Source organism: Callithrix jacchus, chromosome 3, assembly GCF_049354715.1.
Source record: "Callithrix jacchus isolate 240 chromosome 3, calJac240_pri, whole genome shotgun sequence".
Lineage (NCBI taxonomy): Eukaryota > Metazoa > Chordata > Mammalia > Primates > Cebidae > Callithrix > Callithrix jacchus.
The window spans coordinates 144919372-144940620 of NC_133504.1; the positions used below are offsets into that span (position 1 = coordinate 144919372).

At 43.9% G+C, this 21249-nt stretch overlaps 1 protein-coding gene across 3 annotated transcripts; it reads left to right on the forward strand.

Moving 5' to 3' along the window:
* Positions 1–264: 264 nt before the first annotated feature.
* Positions 265–20158, forward strand: OCIAD2 (OCIA domain containing 2). Of its 3 annotated transcripts, XM_002745855.6 has the most exons (7): positions 265–404; positions 2632–2759; positions 9574–9670; positions 11922–11975; positions 15233–15280; positions 16432–16549; positions 19975–20158. In XM_002745855.6, exons 2-7 carry the CDS (start codon positions 2694–2696, stop codon positions 20054–20056), a joined length of 465 nt encoding a protein of 154 aa, XP_002745901.1. In that variant the 5' UTR covers positions 265–404; positions 2632–2693; the 3' UTR covers positions 20057–20158. The 3 variants fall into 3 exon arrangements, with proteins under 3 accessions (XP_002745901.1, XP_078223357.1, XP_054109332.1); XM_078367231.1 differs by lacking the exon at positions 9574–9670; XM_054253357.2 differs by lacking the exons at positions 15233–15280; positions 16432–16549; positions 19975–20158 and adding exons at positions 13370–13464; positions 14236–14427.
* The last annotated feature ends 1091 nt before the right edge of the window (positions 20159–21249 follow it).

The following is a 21249-nucleotide window of genomic DNA, read 5'->3' on the forward strand; positions in this document are numbered from 1 at the left end:
CACGCCTGGCCCGGGGCGGGGACGCAATACAAGGCTCTTCCGGCTGTGATTGCTGGAGGAAAGGAGTCCCGTGGAAGACACAAAGGAATTAGAACCTACTCCGTGTCGGGACAAGCCTTGAGGGTTGACGGGGGCTGGGAGGGGGGGGTCCGGCAAGAGCTGGGTTTCAGCCTGGGTTGCCCACAACAGCGAAAGCGACTGGCAGGTGGCGGTAGGGTGACTTCTTCAGCTTAAGTGCTTAGCGGGCAGGCGAAGGGGCGGAGCAAGAGAAGAAAACACAAAGGACCGGGAGGAAGCCGGGGAGACCGGTGGGGGCCGCGGGCCGAGGTCTAGTCGCGGGGGAGCGAGGCCTGCTGGGCTCGGCAACGGGGGACGCGGCCTCGGAGGCGACCCGGCCCCCACAGGTGAGCCCCCGCCCCGGGGGTGGTGACGGCGGTAGGGGGTGGCCTGGGGGAACGCGGAGCCGCGGGGTAGTCCTTTAAAGGCTGCGCGGCGCAGCAGCGGCCGCCCCTCACTCTCACCGGGTTCGGACCCCGGCGGCCCCGGCGGGGGCTAGGGGCTGGGAGGCTTGGGGTGGCCCCGGCTGCCTCTGGCTGGGGACGGCGGCGGACTCCAGTAGACTGACCCCCACCCGGCTCCCCCGACCGCATCAGAAAGTGCGGTGTCCCCAGCCCGTCGTTCAGCTCGGCAGTCCCCGGGTTCCAGGTCATTCTAAGAAGCACCCCCGCCCCCCATGCTGGGGCGCGCTTTCCTACGCATGTCCGCCGGTCAGAACCCCCGGGTCCCTTCCCCATCACTGAAGGAGCAGAGGGTCCCCGGACCACCCCAGGGTGGGGGGTGGGAGTTACACCTGCAGTCAAGATCCTCGGAAGGCTTACTCTTAGGTGTGGACTGAGGACTAAGTGGGTGCCAGCGGACCAGGCCACCGAAGCTGAGAGGTATCTTTGCTTCCTAATATAGGACAGTGGCTTACTGGCTAAGCAAAAATAATCCAGTTTGGCCTGGTCAGCACAGACTTCCTGGGAGTGCTCAGGAATTGGAAGGTGTGCAGGGCCTCTCTGACAGCCGCCCCTTCCTACGCACAGACTCACAGCGTGCTGGGTGCTGAGCGGGGCCTTATGGACCTATCCCTCATCCTCATCCTCGTCTTCATCTCTGCCACAGCCCCTCACTGTTGTGTGCATTATGCCCACTTAACAGAGGAGAAAGCTGAGGCACAGACGGATGAAGTCTTTTGTACCCAAGCACAAGGATCGCAGGGGAAAAGAATCAGGATTTGAACCCTGGTCTCTTGGATCCGGCACTTTCCTGTGAAGCTCACCATGCTGCCTCTGTAATCACATTAGGCACCTGTGATGAATCTTGGTGGGAGTATGGGTCCCTTTAGCTCAAATGCTTCAAAGTTTAGTAATTGATGTAGGAAACAGAATTGTGTATAAGAGATTCATTTTGCAGAAGAAAAGCAGAAGTAGTGGTGGAGTTCAGGGCTGCAGAATGCAGTGGCCACTCGGGGCAGGAGGAAGCTCAAAGTCCACCTGGATTATGTCCATCATTGCCAAATCCAAGGTCCACTTTTCTAAGCCATGTGAAGGTGTTGATCATTCACTCCCTCCTTCAGGAATTCCTTCCCCTCTGTATCAGCTATTCCTTCTCAGTCATTTCCTTGGCCTGCTTTTTTTTTTTTTTTTTAATCTTTCTTTCTTCTCTTTTCAATATCCCCTTGGGTTCAATGTTCGTATTTCCAAATACTATTTTTAGACACATTTGTTCAAGTTCCCTGCTCTAACTCTCATGTCTATGATGGCATTTCCAAATTCATCTCTCTAGCCTACCCCTGTTCTGGAACTCCAGACACAAATAATCATACATTAACAAATATTAACAGCTAATTCTGTTTGCCCCACAGGCACCCTAATCCAACATTTCCAAACCCAAATTCAGCCTCTCTGTCAAAGATAGACAGAGCTGAGTTCCAGCCTGGGTTGCCACTAACAGCAAAGTGACTGCCTGGTGGCTGTAGGATGACTGCCAGCTTAAGAGCTGGCGAATTTAGATATCTATCAAAAATGCTGAATTCCCACCAGGGTCTTTGTTCAGGTCTCTGTAATTCCTTGTGCAGACTAGTGCACCACCTTCCAACCTGATTCTCCTGTCCCAGAGTCCATCTGCCTTCCACAGATCCTCCTGAAAGTTTAGGAGTCCTAGTCCCTTTAGTGACCTGACTAGATGGAATGGACTGTCCTTCCTTTCCTTCCCTAGCATCCTGAGCATACCTCAAGGGAACCCTTTTCATGTTGTTTAACTGTTGACTTGTCTGTCTCCCTCTGTGGACTGTGAATTCCTTCAGCAGTGATCTTGTCTTATCCTTCTTCATATCCCCAGGCTGGCACATAATCAACATTCCGTGCACAATGTGATATTCCACTCTATTCTAAATCTGATCTGTCCCCCATTAGTGAGTGAATGTGTGCATGCTGGTGGAAGAGGGGCACTAGAAGTTGAGTTTGCAGATGGACTAATGACAAAAGGAAAACGAGTTTTCCAAATAACTCCAGTGGATCCTCAGAATGCTTTTAAGCTTGATACAAACATTCAGTCATGGCATAGTGATTCTCTTCTACCCGTCCTTAGACACTGGGTCAAGGAGCAAGCAGAGGATAATCAACTGGAAGGAGAGCAAGCACAAAGTCATCATGGCTTCAGCGTCTACTCGTGGAAACCAAGATAAAGATCCCCATTTGCCACCACCAAGCAAGCAGGTATACTTTTATCTTTATTTATCGATTCGTTGAGACAGGCTCTCACACTGTCCCCCAGACTGGAGTGCAGTGGTGCAATTATGGCTCACTACAGCCTCAAACTGCTGGATTAAGCGATCCTCCTACTTGAGCTTCTCACTTAACTGGGATGACAGGTGCAGGCCACCATGCCTGGCTAATTATTTTTTTGTGGTTAGACATGAGGTCTCACTATATTTCCCAAGCTGATCTCAAAGTTCTGGCCTCAATTAATCCTCCTATCTAGGCCTATTGAAATGCTGGGATTACAGGCGTGAGCCACCATTCCTGGTCAGGTATAGTTTTAATAGCAGGACCTGCCATCTAAATATAGATATATATCATACAGGATTTTTATTAAATTTCATCCTTAACCAGTATCTTATTTTTTTCAGTCTGGCACTTTGTTGGATGGGCTTTTGAAAAAAAAAAAAAAAAAAGCCGCTTTTCAAGGCAGCTGAAAAGTGTGTTTTCAGCTGCTTTGAAAAGAAGCCTTTTAAAATTTTATTTACAAAATCCTTTCTTTTTACTCTTTGTTCTTTAGAATCCAGTCTTACTAACTCTTAGATGAACTGTCAGTGACTGAAGAGGTTTCTGATAGCAGAGCAAAACTCTTTATAGATTCTAACAGAATGATACATATTGCATTCATTCATTCATTCATTCATTTATAGAGAGAGGGGTCCCATTATGTTGCCCATGCAGGTCTCAAACTCCTGAGCTCAAATGATCCTCCCACCTCAGCCTCCCAAAGTGCTGGGATTACAGGTGTGAGTCACCACACCTAGTGACATTTTGCTTATTTTTTTTTTTTACATTTTTATTACTATGGGTAGTTGCACTAATCCTATGCTGCTGACAGGTGTTACTGTTCAGGCAGAGCCTTTAATTACTAATTAGTGAGCAGGTTGAGAAACCAAGTGTTAACGTGGAAACTATTTTTCAACTTGTTAGGAATGAATACTGTGTATTTCAGGAATATATTAATTAACAAAAAGAGCTGAGGCACAGTGTCTCATGCCTGTAATCCCAGCGCTTTGGGAGACCGAGGTGGGCAGATCACCTGAAGTTGGGAGTTCGAGACCAGCCTGACCAACCCTGTCTCATTCAAAATTAGCCAGGCGTGGTGACGCATGCCTGTAATTCTAGCTACTGAGTAGGCTGAGGCAGGAGAATCACTTGAACCCGGGAGGCAGAGGTTGTGGTGAGCCGAGATCATGCCATTGCACTCCAGCCTAGGTGACAATAGCAAAACTCCATCTCTGATGGGTCAATAGTGTTCATATTCAAGCTGAAAATAGGGTATGGAGGCAGTAATGTTTAAGGAGCAAAGTTTAGGCGACGCAAACAGACAAGTGATAGAAAGTCACAGGAGAATTATTTGGATACCTGAGTTGCCTCTGTGAAATGGAGAGTCATCAAACATTCATTGCTATACAGAAAAGGATCACCAGAGCTCCTTTTCTTTTCTTTTCTTTTCTTTTTTTTTTTTTTTTTGAGATGGAGTCTCCCTCTGTCACTCAGGCTGGAGTGCAGTGGTGCCGTCTCTGCTCACTGCGACCTCTACCTCCCAGGTTCAAGCAATTCGCCCACTTCAGTCTCCTGAGTAGCTGGGATTACAGGTACCTGCCACCACACCTGGCTAATTTTTGTATTTTTAGTAGAGACAAGATTTCACCATATTGGCCAGGCTGGTCTTAAACTCCTGACCTCAAGTGATCTGCCTGCCTCAGGCAGCCTGGGATTACAGGCTGACTGCAGGACTGGAAGCAACTGTGATAGCCAGGGTGTGTGTATTTGTTTATTAAGGGGAGGCAGTCCTTATTTCTGCCCCAGGCACAGCCAAGAGCAAGAGCGAATATTTACCCTGGGCATCTGGAGGCATGCATGTGCTAAGGAAGGAAGATAAGTGGAGACTGAGAGCAGCTCCTTCTCCTACTGCTGTGACTCACTCTGGGACTTACTGCATCTTTGCCCTGTGCCTCGGGGAGTTGCAGAGAGAGAAGAGGGGGGTCGAAGGCTTGGGCTGCTTATAGAGCTCCACAGATGCTGGTCTCACAGGGTTTCTCCAATCTATTCATTAGCATCATGCATGTAAAGTGCTTGGCCCAGGACCAGGCCCATACAAAGTGCTCAAGAAATGGTGACCATCCTGTACACTGGCATCTACTACACAGAAAGTCTAAAAAAGACAGTGGCTAGATCAGCACAATCAAACTACAAGAGTTAAGGAGCTGCTCTGCAACCAGAAAAACACAGGTTTTTACACTGGAGATAAATGGCAAAGAACCCACATAAATAATTCCCAAAAAAAGGAAATATAAGTGTGACTTTTTTTTTTTTTTTTTGAGATGGGGTCTTATTCTGTTGCCCAGGCTGGAGTGCAATGGTGCAATTTCAGCTCACCACAACCTCTGTATCCCAAGTTTCCTGCCTCAGCCTCCCAAGTAGCTGGGACTACAGGTGCACACCACTACACCTGCTACACCTGGCTAATTTTTAATATTGTTTTAGTAGAGACAGGGCATGTTGCCAGGCTGGTCTCAAACTCCTTAGCTCAGGCAATCCACCCACCTCGGCCTCCCAAAGTGCTAGGATTACAGCACTGTGCTCAGCCTGTGACTTCTATAGTAATGAAAAAGTTAAACTAAAAAAAAATTTTAATGAGGCTAGGCACAGTGGCTCACACCTGTAAACCTGGCACTTTGGGAAGTCAAAGTGGGACAATCACTTGAGGCCAGGAGTTCAAGACCAGCCTGAGAAACATAGTGAGATGCCCCCAGCTCTATATTTAAAAAATTTTTTTTAATTAGCCGGGCAAGGTGGTGTGCACTTATAGTCCCTGTAATGGTTACTGCCGAGTTTAAAATGAGGAAACTGAGTGAGGCCAGTATAAGAACAATCAGATGCCAATTTATTTATCTCCCGGGCGAGGTTCTGTGGTCCTAAGGAAAGGGGGCCAGAGAAGTCACGCTTGACTTCTCAGGGCAGGGGGTTTTATGGGGGTTAGAGGGGGGCTGGCCTAGGATGCATGGGGTGGGCTGCCATTGGGTAAGGCTTGGAGGGATTTCTTCAATTTTCGTGGGTTCAGCTGTATAGTTTAGTGCTGAGAGTGCACAGTTTAGTGCTGAGGTTCAAATGCATAGCTTGCTGCTGAGAGTGCATAGTCTAGTGCTGAATATAGACCTGGGGGCAGAATGCAGAAGTGGGCGAGGGGAGCCCCCATAGAGGAGCCAGATGCTGAGTAAAGTGTTCTGCCTGATAAACTGTTATCAGGCATAGAGAGGGGTGGGTGTTGTTCATCCGGCTCTTAGCAAGGCTATCGGCCTTACAGTCCCAGCTACTCAGGAGGCTGAGATGGGAGGATTACTTGAGCCCAGGAGTTCAAGGCTGCAGTGAGCTATGATGGCACCACTCTACTCCAGCCTGGGTGACAGAGTGAGACCCTGTCTCTAAAAAAATAAAATAAAATAATATGGTCAAAATGGCAAATGTTATATGTATTTTTCCACAAAAAAATTAATGAGCCAATACAAAAAGATTACAACCCAGATCCAATTACAGGAATTGTCTAAAAACCAGAGAGAAGGGCAATGTAGCTGAAGAATATGTAGAGATACTCAAACACATTCGTTAGCAAAGAAGTAATTACAAGTGCTACGAGATTCTTTCTTTCTTTCTTTTTGTGAGCCAAAGATTTATTTCTTCATTTCTTGCATTTGAAGTATGCTTTAATGACATCCTTGGTCTGAGACTCCTTGCCATAGTCCTTTTTTTGGCAGGGGAACAGAGTCTTGCTCTGTCACCCGGCCGTAGTGTAGTGGCCCAATCTTGACTCACTGCAACCTCCACCTCCCAGGTTCAAGTGATTTTCTTGCCTCAGCCTCCAGAGTAGCTGGGACTACAGGCGCATGACACCATGCCCGGCTAATTTTTGTATTTATTTAGTAGAGACAGGGTTTCACCATGCTGGCCAGGCTGGTCTTGATCTCTTGACCTTGTGATCCGCCCGCCTTGGCCTCCCAAAGTGCTGGGATTACAGGCGTGAGCCACCGCACCTGGTCTCCTCGCCATCGTCCTTAACGACTACACAACTGCAACCAACCACTTTACCGGGGTTCCTCTCTCTGTCAGTTTTACAGAGGCTTACACATTCCCCTAGTTTCTTGTTGTCATCAACCTTAATTAGGTTGATTTGGTGTTCAGCACAAAAGGCCTCCACCAAATAGGCTCCTCACAGTTGGATGCAAGCACACAAAGATGGGCTTGGTGCTTGTCTAAGGCTTTGGCAGCTTCGCGAATTCCACGTGCTAGGTCATGGTGAATGAGGGCGGTCTTCAGCACCTCTTGTAAAGCAGTATTAACGTCCATTACACCTCCAGCAGCAATGCCTTCCTCGGCCACTGCGGTGGGTTAAAGGTGAAGCCGAATCTGGAACACACCCAAGCCTCCACTTCTACATGACTCTTTGGTGGCGGCGGCAGGGAAAGAGCCAAACTTCTTTCTTTAACTTGCTTGGAATAGTCTTTACCCATGCCTAGCTGTTACACAGGCTACATAGCTGGGAGGGAGTGTTCCGGCCCTGCAGGTAGGGGTGGAGACTGCGCAGCCATTAAGGAGAGCGGTCTAGCAACATTCGGTCACAGTAAGAATATACACCCCCTGAGCTTTACTTCTAGGTTCGTGTCTGAAAAATGTCCTCTCTTGGGTCCACAGGGGGAACATGAGGTGATGGGGACTCGGAGGCATTGTGCAGAATTATACAGCTGTTAAAAGCAGCAGACTAGATGAAGACAGAAACATGGGTGGGTCTTAAAAGCATAGAGCTGAGTTGAGAGGATTTTAAGAATCAAATATATAAAACAGTGCTATTTACATTAAAAAGATGTATTCCGGTGGCTCAAGCCTGTAATCCCAGCACTTTGGGAGGCCGAGGCGGGTGGATCACGAGGTCAAGAGATGGAGACCATCCTGGTCAACATGTTGAAACCCCGTCTCTACTCAAAATACAAAAAATTAGCTGGGCATGGTGGTGCACACCTGTAATCCCAGCTACTCGGGAGGCTGAGGCAGGAGAATTGCCTAAACCCAGGAGGCGGAGGTTGCAGTGAGCCGAGATCGCGCCATTGCACTCCAGCCTGGGTAACAAGAGCAAAACTCGGTCTCAAAAAAAAAAAAAAAAGATATATTCACCCAAGATAATAAATATTTCACAAGAATGGATAGAAATAAAAGATCCGGCCAGGTTCGGTGGCCCAAGCCTGTAATCCCAGCACTTTGGGAGGCCGAGGTGGGAGGATCAACAGGTCAGGAGTTCAAGACCAGCCTAGCCAACATGATGAAACCCTGTCTCTACTAAAAATATAAAAATTAGCTGGGCATGGTGGCGCATGCCTGTAGTCCTAGCTACTCTGGAGGCTGAGCAGAATTGCTTGATCCGGGACCCCAAAGGGGAGGTTGCAGTGAGCTGAGATCGCGCCACTGCACTCCAGCCTTGGCTACAGAGCGAGACTCCATCTCAAAAAAAAGAAAAGAAAAGAAATAAAAAAATAAAAGATCCAAGGATGTTATCGAAGAGTACTTCAAATGCAAGAAATGAAGAAATGAACCTTTGGTTCACACACACAAAAAAAAGAAAAAAAAGGAAAGAAAGAAAGGAAAAAACCACCCAGAATGGTTGTGTTGGGCAGAGGGGAAGGAGTGGAGAATGTGGAAGAGAGTGAGTGATTAAAACATATGTACCAACAAAACCAAAGGAATGGTAAAAGATGGGAGTTGGTCTGATGATAGCATATGAACTTGATTAAAAAAAAAAAAAAAAACACTGCAAGGCCAGGCGTCGTTGCTTACGCCTGTAATCCTAGCACTTTGGGAGGCCAGGGAGGGCAGATTGCTTGAGCTCAGGGGCTGGAGCCCAGCCTGGGCAACATGGCAAAACCCCATGGTCTCTATAGTCCTAGTTACTAGGGGAGCTGAGGCAGGAGGATCGTTTGAACCAGGGAGGTAGAGGCTACAGTGAGCCACGATCACGTCACTGGACTGTAGCCCAGGTGACAAAGTGATACCCTGTCCAAAAAAAAAAAAAAAAAAAACACTGCCGAACACACTATGTACCCACAACAATTAGAAGTTTTTTTAATTTTTAATAAAGTCCAAAAAATACTACAGAACTAATCAAAATAGTTATGTCAACCATGTCAATAGTTATATGAGAAATTATATGCACACCACTTATAAATGTGTTAAAATAAAGTGTCTAAATTGAAAGTAAAGTATGTCGACTAATAAAAAGCAGTCCAGTGATGAGTTCACAGTCTAAAAATGCATACAGAAGTGCATATACGTAGGTGCTCTGAGTGTGATGCCCAATGTCTAACTATTGTGATGGGGAAAATCTCTCTCTTCACCCTGGAGACAATGTTCAGCTGGGTGTTAAGACCAGTCAGGCGAAGGGAGTGAACAGCATTCTAGGTACAGTGAACCATGTAGAGGCATGGAGGTGGGGAAGGAAATGTGGCCTCAGCAGGGATTCAGCCTCACCACAAATCTGCTGCCTGCACCAGTCGGTGAATCACTCTCACTCTCCAGCTAGGATTCTTCTGTTGCCTAAGTCAATCAGTGTTCCCAGCAGGAAAGCACTCTTGGAAACTGATCATTGCTTTAGGCTGCCTCTGGCACAGAATACACACTGTATAGCAAGTGAAGAGACCTCCCTGTTATCTTCTGGAAAAAACAGAAAACAAAGTGGGTGATTTTCGGATGACTCAGTTAGCTCACCATATAATTTTCCTTACAGAGCCTGTTGTTTTGTCCAAAATCAAAACTGCACATCCACAGAGCAGAGATCTCAAAGATTATGCGAGAATGTCAGGAAGAAAGTTTCTGGAAGAGAGGTAATTGCACCTAACACTGTATTTGTGGCAGCAAACTGCCTAGATATCATATTAGAATTGTGGTAATGACATACTTTTGAGCAGGGACTTTGCATAACTATCTGAAGAACTTTGATATTCAGGGATGTTTAGAGTTTAAATCCAGGTTCATTCCTTATTTAGAACAGAGATAATATCTGATTAAGGAGCACTTTACCTCACTTAGCAAAAGGCGATGCACATGTAACTCTTCCCTTCACCAAGTGACCAAGAACGCATACCAAGACTGTTATTTATAATTTCTTGACTCCCAAAGAGTGGACCTTCCTAAATTCTACTAGACTCTAAGCCTCATAGAGTTCAGAAATAATGTCAGGTTCATCTGGAACTTCATCCTAGAGCATAGCACAGTGCCCCATTCATAGAAAATACCTAATCGGTATTTGTCGAATGAATGAAAAATGGCTGCGTTCCATTAATACTTCTCTTACACTGTCTCTGAAATAACATTTTCGGCAGAGTCACTTCCTCTTTCTGAGCCTGCCTCACATAAGACAAGGGTGTGAATTCAGGCTGTGCATTAACGTCTCTTTCAATTAAAAAAATGTGCGATTCAGCATTGGAAAATGGCATAGTAGAGCCTGTAGATATAGTCTCAATATTTTGCAACATGGCTGATGTGTGGATAATTTAAACTTTGAAATACTCATTTTGATTTCTTAAGTCATTCAAATTTAGTGTCACTTGTTTTAGAAATAACACTCTCAGGTCAAGCGCAGTGGCTTAGCCCGTAATCCCAGCACTTTGAGAGGCTGAGGTGGGTGGATCATGAGGTCAGGAGTTCAAGACCACCTGGCTAACATGGTGAAATCCCATCTCTACTAAAAATACAAAAATTAGCCAGGCGTGTTGGTAGGTGCCTGTAATCCCAGCTACTTGGGAGTCTGAATCAGGAGAATTGGTTGAAACCAGGAGGCAGAAGTTGCAGTGAGCCAAGATCCCACCATTGCACTCCAGCCTGGGCAACAAAGCAAGACTCCACCTCTAAAAAAAAAGAAAAAAAAAAGAAAGAAAGAACACCCTCGAGAAGTTGATGTTTATTATACATTATAGGATTACTGATTGTGCTTCCAGAAATTCATTCCAAAAATTTAATTGGGCCCTAGTAGATTAACACTTCAGTATGACCTATTTGCCCACTATGGTGTAGCTATGAGTGGAAAAATTGGTTTCTATTTGCTTTGTCTTGGTTGAACTAGAAAGAGCTACATGTTTATCACTACTCTCTGCTTTTGAAAGAAGTCATCTGACACATTTTGATGGACAGAACTAGAAACTGCTTTTCCTAGACTAAATTTCCTGTTTTAAAATTGTGGCTAAACATTACACATGTTTAACATGAATATAGTCATCGTGTAATCTTTAATTTGGATCATTGGGCAAATCCAAGTTGTAAGAGAAAATGTCATTAAAAAGAAAAAGAAAGGGAGGGAACTGTCCTAGACTAAAGCAGATAGGAGGAGAGTATGTGTAACATATGATCCCTGAATTTCTGAATTGGAAAAAAACCCACAGCTATTGGCCAACAGCTATTGGGCCAATTGGAGAGATTTGAATAACAATTGTGTATGAGTTAATATATTTTTTCTTGAGTATGTGTGTTTAATTTTGACCATGCTAATGGTGGTATAACTGCGTGCAGAAGCATTCTTGTTATTAGAAGACACCTGCTGAAGTATTTAGTTACAAAAAGTCATAATGTTTGCAAATTTCACGTGGCTCAGAAAAAAAGGAAAAATTAAAAAATGATAAAGCAAATTTGGAAAAATGTTCCCAATTAATGAATCTAGATGAAGGGTATGTAGGAGTTTATTGTATTGCTTTTTAACATTTATGTAGGATTGAAATTTTCAAAATATACACACAGCTAAAGGCAGCTCCCAAATTCAACAGGTAAATATACTTATATCCTAAGATGCCTTTATTATATGTCATGCTTAGAATCTGGTGTGTGTTGGCATTCATTACAAGTGGATGTCAGAGATGAAGTAACGTAGGGTTCAATTGAATGCTGTGCCTCAGGGTGAGTGACTGGGGAAGATTCCAAGAAAATTCTCCATGCTGCACTCAATAAATATTTGTTAGTAAATTAACAAATGAATAAAATTTCACTGACAAGGTAAGAGAAAAAGCTCAGAGTAATTCTCCGTAACTTCCAGGTGAGGTGCCAATTTTTAAAATACCAATATTAAAGGATGCTTTTGCCTTACAGCTCTGCCTTTTTCTCTTGTGAGCATGCTTGTCACCCAGGGACTAGTCTATCAAGGTAAGATTCAACATTTGTTAAATAATCTAATTTCAGAGAGCCCAGTTTTCTGTGACCCTCCTGGCAGCTTTTTGGCCCCTGGCACTTACTTTTTGGTGAAGGATTTATTTATCCAGACTTCTTCCTATTTTTAGCCTAAGTCCCCATCTCCCCAGAAAGCATACTAATCCCCAGAATTAGTGAATATATTGGGTTACCTGGCAAAAGGAAATCAATGTTATAGATGGAATTAAGGTAGTTAATCACCTGACCTTAAAATAGGGAGAGTTTCCTGGATGATCCAGCTGGGCCTGGTGTAATTGAAAGGGTCCTTAAAAGTGAGAGACGGGATCTGAAGGTGGAATCAGAGAGGTGACAATCTGAGGACTCAGCTCAACATTGTTGGACTTGAAGATGGAGGAAGGGGCCATGAGCGAAGGCTTGTGGGCAGCCTCAAGAAGCTAGAAAGGCACATCCTCCAGCCTCCAGATAGGAAGGCAGTCCATTTAAGGAATGCAGTTAAAACCTTGGTTTTCATCTGGTGAGACCCATTTTGGATGTCTGACCTCAAGAACTATAAGATAATAAATTTGCTTTGTTTATAGAAAAGAGAAGCAATCCCGTGCCTTTCTCTGTGCCAGAGTGCTGTGTCTTTCAGGGCCTCTGTATATGGTTAGAGACATGGTTCCCTGTACAAATAATGATGCTCCAGGGAGTGGGTGGGGAGCTGAAATCCACCCCAACCTGTGTCCACCACGCCATTTCTTTTGGCAAGAGGCTGCATCTGCCTGAGGTGGGCACTCTGTCTCCTCCATAGAAGATTCTGTAAGGACCAGCAACTGCCTTGTACCTCCCTGCACAACCTCTCCCTGCCTCTTAGTGTGTTCCTGTTTTCCTCTCTATTCTTTCTTCTTCATCTTCTCCCTGTCTCCACCTGACTAGAGAGAACCCAGAGACTTTGCTTAGTCCCCAGGTGACAAGAAGGCACCTTACCCTGTTTAAGCCCATTTTATCTAACACTGTTGATTGCCAGGATTTTGCTTTATTTTTTATTTGTTTTAAATGACATGAGGTCTTGCTATGTTGCCGAAGCTGGTCTCAAACTCTTGGGCTCAAGTAATCCTCCTCCTTTAACCTCCTTGAGTAGCTCAGATTAGAGGTACACACCACCAGGCCTGGCTTCTGATTATCAGGATTTTATGGGGGTCTCGGGGTTTTGTTTTGTGGGGTTTTTGTTTGTTTATTCATTTTTGAGACAGGGTGTCACTCTGTCATCCAGTGCAGTGATACAATAGTGGCTCCCTGAAGTCTCAACCTCCCAGGCTCAAGTGATGCTCCCACCTGAGCTTCCCAAGTAGCTGGGTCTACAGACACATGCCACCACACCCAGATAATTTTTTTTAAAATTTCTGCAGAGACAGTGTCTCGCTATATTGCCCAGGCTGGTCTCGAACTCCTGAGCTCAAGTGATCCTCCCACCTCAGCCTCCCAAAGTGCTAGGATTACAGAGGTAAGCCACCACACCCAGACTGGATTACCGGGATCTTAAAAGGAACATTTGTGCTCAGTAACTATGAAGGAAGAAATCCTCGTTCCTCTCTGGGTCTTAAAAACCACGTTGCATATCTAGGAGAATCCCACTTTGACCAATACCATTCTTGTCCATAAAGGTCATGTATTAAATATGATTTTATTTTTATAACTTGAAGATAGCTTTTTGTAGAAGTAATGAGCATTTTTACATCATTTTTTACACAGATAAAAATATGGGTGCTGGGATATATATGGAGATTATGGGGGGGGTTTTGGGTTTTTTTTTGAGATAGAGTCTTGCTCTGTTGCTCAGGCTGGAGTGCAGTGGCCTGATTTTGGCTCACTGCAGCTTCCGCTGGCTGAATTCAAGCAATTCTCCTGCCACAACCTCCCTAGTAGCTGGGATTGCAGGCGTGCACTACCACATCCAGCTAATTTTTGTATTTTTAGTAGAGACGGAGTTTCCATGTTGGCCAGGCTGGTCTCATACTCCTGACCTCAAGTGATCTGCCCACCTCAGCCTCCCAAAGTGCTGGGATTGCAGGCATGAGCCACCACACCCAGCCAGGATTATGTTTTATAAGTATTAAACTACTTCAATTCTAATGCTTGTGGTGTGAATGTCCCCTTCAAAACTCAGGTTGAAATTTAACTACCATTGTAACAGTATTAAGAGACAGGGCCTTTAAGAGGTTGTTATGAGGGCTCCACCCTCATAAATGGATTAATTCTATTATCATGGGCATAGTTCCTGATGAAAAGGATGCATTCAGCCTCTTGCTCTCTGTTTCCTGCACTTCCTTGCCATGGGATAACCCTGACTAGATGCCAGCTCTCTGCTCTTGGACTTCCCAGCCTCCAGAACTGTGAGCCAAGTGAACTTCTGTTCTTTATAAGTTATCCAGCCTGTGGTATTCTGTTATAGCAGCAGAAAACAGACCGAGACATCTACCATCTTTTGCATCTATGTAATATATTTTTTCAGGGCTTGGTATCAGTTTTCTACAACTTCTCTAATAAATTACCACAAACACAGTGACTGAAAACAACATGAATGTATTATCCTACAGTTTTTGGAAGTCAGAATTCTGAAATGGGTCTCACGGGGCTGAAATCAAGGCGTCGGTCCAGCTGTGTTCCTTCTGAAGGCTCTTGGGCTTCCTTTTCCTTTCCAGCTTCTAGAACCACCCATATTTCTTAACTGAAGGCCCCTTTCTATGACCGTAAAGTCCATTACATTGAGCCAAGTTCTTCTCTTGCTGCCATCTCTCTCATCCATCACCAGTTTCCTCTTCCACACTGAAGGATCACATTGGACCCACCCAGATCCTCTCTCTGAAGTTATCTGATTAGCAACATTAGTTCCATTTTCCACCTAATTCCCATTTTGTGACATAATATATTCACCTTTTCCAAGAATTCAGACTTGGGTCTCTCTGGAAGGACATTGTTCTAACTACCATGAGTTGTACTGTTTGCACTGTAAAATAGTGATATGTGAATGTGCACATGGATACTTTCTATGTTGAGTTGTTTAAAAGGGAAAGAGGATGATGACTAATGTGTTTGAACACTGTTGTTAGCCCTACCTTTGCTTGATGTCTTTGAATCAGTCTTGAATTGTCTGTTTCATACTGTTTTCTACACATTAAAGCTAATATTTGTAATTTATCTAAAATGACTATCTGGGAGTTAAAGTGAACTTTAACCATTGAGTCACACTGTATTTCTGTATTCCTCCTTAGGTTATTTGGCAGCTAATCCTAGATTTGGATCATTGCCCAAAGTTGCCGGTAAGTCATAGAAATAAAAAAGCAAGCCAGGCGTGGTGGCTCACGTCTGTAATCTCAGCTCTTTGGGAGGCTGAGGCGGGTGGGTCGCTTGAGTCCAGGAGTTCCAGACCAACCTGGGCAACATGGTGAAACCTTGTATCTATTTTTAAAAATAAAAATAAATAAATAAAAATTTTAAAAGCAGATTCATTTTGGGGGGGAAAAAAAGACATTACTAGCAACTGGAGATATGAATTTCCAGCCTAACTAAACTGCCTGTATTGACTTTTTGAAAAATCAGCCTCTATTTTCTGCCACTGTGCATTTCTTAGTTCATGCAACACTTTCTGATATACAGATTAGCAGTAGGGACATCTCCTTAGACCATCCTTAAAGCACGGACTAAGAGGGACTGGCAGGATATACAATGAGATTATCAATAGCAGAGCCTCTGAATGATACATCCTTTAGGGATTTTTATTTTCTTCTTTTGGCTTGGCCACTCTTTTCAAAATATTTTCTACAATGCATGTAAAAAATGAGTAATTTTTAAGAATTGGGGGATTTCTAATAATAGATTTACTGCAAACTTGGGGTTTCATCTTCTATCTTCTTCCACCTGTATCAATAGATTTTTTATGTATAAAAAGGACACATTCCAGTTGAGCGAGACTGAAACTGCATTTATTCCTAGCAGGAGAAAGAGGTTTGAGATCTCTTCCATAGGAGGGTCCCTCTCCCTCTGACCTCTCTCCTACAGGCAAGATGGACTGAAGCTCTCCCCTACTCCAAAGCCATAAGGAAGATTATGGGTGTTTCTACCCAGTGATTTGGAGGCTGTATATAGCCACAACCCAGACCTCATCTTCCCCTGCCCCAGTGGTCTCAACCATTTGCTTGACAGGTGGGCCCTTTTCTGGCTGGCTGTCTCCGGGACAGCACTGTGGCTTGCTCTGTCCTGGCCCTTCTACCACCAGTTCAAAGCTCAGATCAGGAAATCTCCAGTTCCCAATTCTGCTCATTTTAAATTTCATTCTCAGAGTCTTCATTCACTGATTTAGCATGGTCTTTTTAATTTTAAAATTGCTAGCATTAACTTTTAAAGCTCTTGAAGATAATTAATGAAGAGGATTCTCAACCTTTAAATGATCTCTCCCAAACTGCTTTTACAGTTGCTGGTCTCTTGGGATTTGGCCTTGGAAAGGTGTCATACATAGGAGCATGCCAGAGTAAATTCCATTTTTTTGAAGATCAACTTCGTGGGGCTGGTTTTGGTCCACAGCATAACAGGTTTGTAATCTATTTGATTGAGGGATTGTAATGTAATTATAAAAATTAAATGAAAGATTACTCACTATAATATTAAACCATTTTTAAAATTCATATGTTAAAAAAGTTTTAACTCCCAGGTTTAAAGTTGTTGCTACCCAACTTCAATAATAACTCTGTTATTACACTTACTTACCTATTTCATTTGTCCAATAAATATTTAATGGGTACCTACTGTGTTCAAAGAATTGTGCACGTTTCTAAAGAATTTCTCAGCCAGGTGTGGTGGCTTGCACCTGTAATCCCAGCACTTTGGGAGGCAGAGGCAGGTGGATCACCTGAGGTCAGGAGTTCGAGGCCAGCCTTGCCAACATGGTGAAACCCCGTCTCTACTAAAAATATAAAAATAAGCCTGGCATGGTGGCACATGCCTGCCATCCCAGGTACTAGCGGGGCTGAGGCAGGAGGATTGCTTGAACCTGGGAGGTGGATGTTGCAGTAAGCTGAGATCATGCCACTGCACTCCAGCCTGGGCAACAGAATGAGACTCCATCTCAGAAAAACAAACAAACAAAAAAGGAATTCCTCAATGAGCAGATATGCCTTTCACCATCTCAGAGTCACACAAAACTTTAACAGTTTCTAGGCTGGGTGCAGTGGCTCACGCCTGTAATCCCAGCACATTAGGAGGCCAAGGCAGGCGGATCACCTGAGAGTGGGAGTTCAAGACCAGCCTGACCAACATGGAGAAACCCCATCTCTACTAAAAAATACAAAATTAGCTGGGTATGGTGGCCCATGCCTGTTATCCCAGCTACTTGGAGGCTGAGGCAGGAGAATTGCTTGAACCCAGGAGGCAGAGGTTGTGGTGAGCCAAGATCATGCCGTTGCACTCCAGCCTAGGCAACAAGAACAAAACCCATCTGAAAAAACAAACAAACAACAACAACAAAAACAAAACAACTTAGCAGTTTCCTTTACTGCAGGCCTCCTTGGAGCTGCTGCTATGTTAATACTGTATACATCATGCTTTTCTATAGGGGAAAGAAGCAGTATGACTTTAGAGTTAATGGCACCTCTGCTGTTACAGTACTTAGGTTGAAAACCAGGTCTACCACTTACTAAGCTGTATGACCCTGCAAGTTTCTCAAGCTCTCTGATCTTCGGTTTTTTTATGTGTACAAAATGGTAATCAGGATAGTTTTTTATGAGATGTAAAGAATAGAAATGATTATTCATGGCTCTCAATAAGTGCTCAGTAAACATTAGCTATTTCTACTATTTCTACCATAGTAGTTACAAGACTAGTGTTGGGGACACATTTCTCTAAAGACCCCTTGCTAGTCACAGTGGGTTCTATCTAAGAAGCAGCGAAATATGACAAAAACAAACTGGACTAGAAGTCAAAATACCCAAGTTCCTTTTCTAATTATGTGACTGGAAAGCCATGTTCCCTAGTCCTGGAGTGATAGATGGAACCTTCAGTACTGTCTCTTTTTGATGAGCTGCATGAGACCCAGAGAGCTTCAGAGACCTTCTGAAGGTGACATCATTAGCAGTGGGTGGAAAAGGGTCTCTCACCTCAGATCATCTGTTTTCCAAACCCTTACTTTTCCCATTACAGAAGCAAGGCCACCAGTGCATCATTAATTCCGTATTTACAGATAACATCAACTATAGTTCATCCTTGCAAAGTTATGTTTTAGAGTCAGCTTGCTGGGGAGGAATTGATCACATGATTCTGGTCTGTGTAGGAAAGTAGGACAAAGTAGCATAAATAAAGGAGAGAATTTTGTTGACTGCTTCCTCTTCAATTTCAGGAGTGTCTTTTGCAATTAACCAACTTTGGATTTCAGAATAATTATGAACACAAGACTGAAATCTACATTTTTCAGACAATGTCCATTGTGAAAGGAGGTAATTGAAGTAACTAGTTTCTAGGGCTCCTTTAAGCTCTGCTTTCTGTGGTTTCATTTTGCCTTCCCACTGCCAGCCACAGAAGCCCCACTCTGGACTTGCATTTGTAGCTGGTAACCAATTGCTGTGCCCTATGTGAAGGGCCATTACCAGCACATCTGAAAGGCAATAATGCACAAAGCGATTTTATTTTCCAGTTAAGGGAAAGTAGAGTGGGGCACTTGACTAAGTTGAGGTAGAGGAGAGAGTTAAGGAATAGGCATTAAGGACGACTGCTTGGAGGAGGTGATGATACTTGACTTGAATCTTAGTAGATTCAAGTAGTAGGAACTATAGCAGAAAGTATGACAAGAGGAGATATAGCAGGAGCTATGGCTACAGTACGAGCTATGGCAGGGCTGAAGAAGGGGATTCCAGTCCAGGAGTAGTATGTAGAGAGGGGAAATTTTCCTTATTAAATGGAATCATAAATACATCCTATGGCTGGAGCATAAAGAGCTATTGGGAAAGGCAGATAACAAGCTGGAAGTCCAGGCAGGTAGAGGTCAGCTCCTGGAGGAATTTATGCCATGCTTAAGGATTTTTTTCATTCTCAAAGCAATGGGGGGAAGTAAGTGAGAGAAAGGGGTTCCTCAGCCACATGTTCAGGGTTTTACAATAGCAGTTTGTGGTCTTGCTACCTTTCAAGTAATCCTTCCCACCCAAGCCAGATTGAATGAGTTTTCTATCATTCAAAACACTTCCTATCACTGCCCTGCATAAAGTCGTCCTGTTGCAAAGTCCTCATCGTAGTAGATGTTCAGTAAATGTTTGTTGAATTTGTAAGATTATAAAGTGTAAATGCAAGGAGGGACTTGAGGACATCTATTCCGTATTCAAATGTTAATATTATTCTAGAACGAAGCTGTGCATTTTCCCTGGTGTCCTAAGGCAATACCAAGGGAAAGTTAGGCAAACTATAAGCCAGAAATTCTGGAAGTATCATTATTTTTTAATTTAAAAAATTATGTGTGTATATATGTGCACGTGTGTGTCTGTCCAAACCTAACTCTATAGGCATATAGTCCAATCCTAGATCAGTGCACTATATATTTATAATTTTTATGCTATTGTTAGAAATTACTCAAATTAAAAAAGAATTAATATGTTCAACCCCTGCTGGACCCTGACCACAAATACAACCATCTGTTTCAATATAAAGCTCATTATTTGCTTTTAGGGGCGTGAAATTCTGGGGTCATAAACCAAGCAACAACTCCTATTATTTCTGGAAAAACAAGCCTAGTGAACTTTAGCATAAACTATATCTCTAATATTGTGTTGAGGCCAGGTGCAGTGGTTCACGCCTATATAGTCTCAGATACTCGAGAGGGTTGGGTGGGAGGATCCCTTGATCCCAGCAGTTCGAGACTAGCCTGGGAAACAAAAGTCTCTTTTAAAAAAGACTTTTTAAGTTAAAATAATAATAACAAGGCTAGAGCTTCCAGTGTCAAAGTACAAACAACTGTCTATTTTTGCTTCTCTTCTAGGCACTGCCTGCTTACCTGCGAGGAATGCAAAATAAAGCATGGATTAAGTGAGAAGGGAGACTCTCAGCCTTCAGCTTCCTAAACTCTGTGTCTCTGACTTTCAAAGTTTTTTAAACGTCTGAATTTGTACACATTTAAAATTTCAAGTGTACTTTAAAATAAAATACTTCTAATGGAACAAAAACCTTGTGTCTCTCACTCACTGAAACATATTCGGTGGAAGCTCTCAGGTAAACTGAGCGTTACGTTTTTCTGCTCTTTAAGATCATGTTGGGGCTGGGTACAGTGGCTCACACCTATAATCCCAGCACTTTAGGAGGCTGAGGTGGGCAAATTATTTGAGGTCAGGAGTTTGTGACCAGCTTGGCCAACATGGTGAAATCCTGTCTCTACTAAAAATATAAAAATTAGCTGGGCCTGATGGTGCATGCCTGTAATTTCACCTACTGAGAGGAAGGCTGAGGCAGGAGAATTGCTTGAACCTGGGAGGTGGAAGTTGCAGTGAGCAGAGGTTGTGCCACGCACTCCAGCCTGGGTGGCAGAGCTAGACTCCATCTCAAAAAAAAAAAAAGAACATGTTAGGAATACACACACACACACACACACACACACACACACACAAATGACATTTCACCTCCCCTGCTTACAGCTAAAAAAGAGAATTAAGTCATCACAGATTAACCTCTATCCTTTCTTTTACTTTGCTTTTTTTTCCCCCCCAGTGTTTTAAGTTCTCTGATAGAGCATAGGAGTGAATGTTGAAGAAGTTAGGAAGTCATGATTGCAAAAAAATTAATGCATATGGAGATAGAAACAGGACAAGAATGTGTCTTACATGTATGAGAAGTGTAGGGCAACATTTTTAACTTAGTGAGAAGTGTTTTATTGGAAAGGGTTATAATATGAATCAACTCTTCTTTCGGTGCTCCGGGTGGCCTTATGGTTCAAAAGTATGGTGGAGTTTTAGAAATAACCACTGTCTTTTTTTTGAGACAGGGTCTTGCTGTGTCGCCCAGACTGGAGTGCAGTGGCATGATCGTAACACACTGCAGGTCAAGCCACCCTCCCACCTCAGCCTCCCAAGTAGCTGGGACTGTAGGTGTGTGCCACCATGCCTGGCTACTTTTGTAGTTTTTGTATAGATGGAATTTTGCCATGTTTCTCAGACTGGTATTGAACTCCTGAGCTCAAGCAATCCACCCACCTCTGCCTCCTGAAGTGCTGGAATTACAGGTTTGAGCCACTGTGCCTGGCCTCTTTGTCTTTAGGTTACCA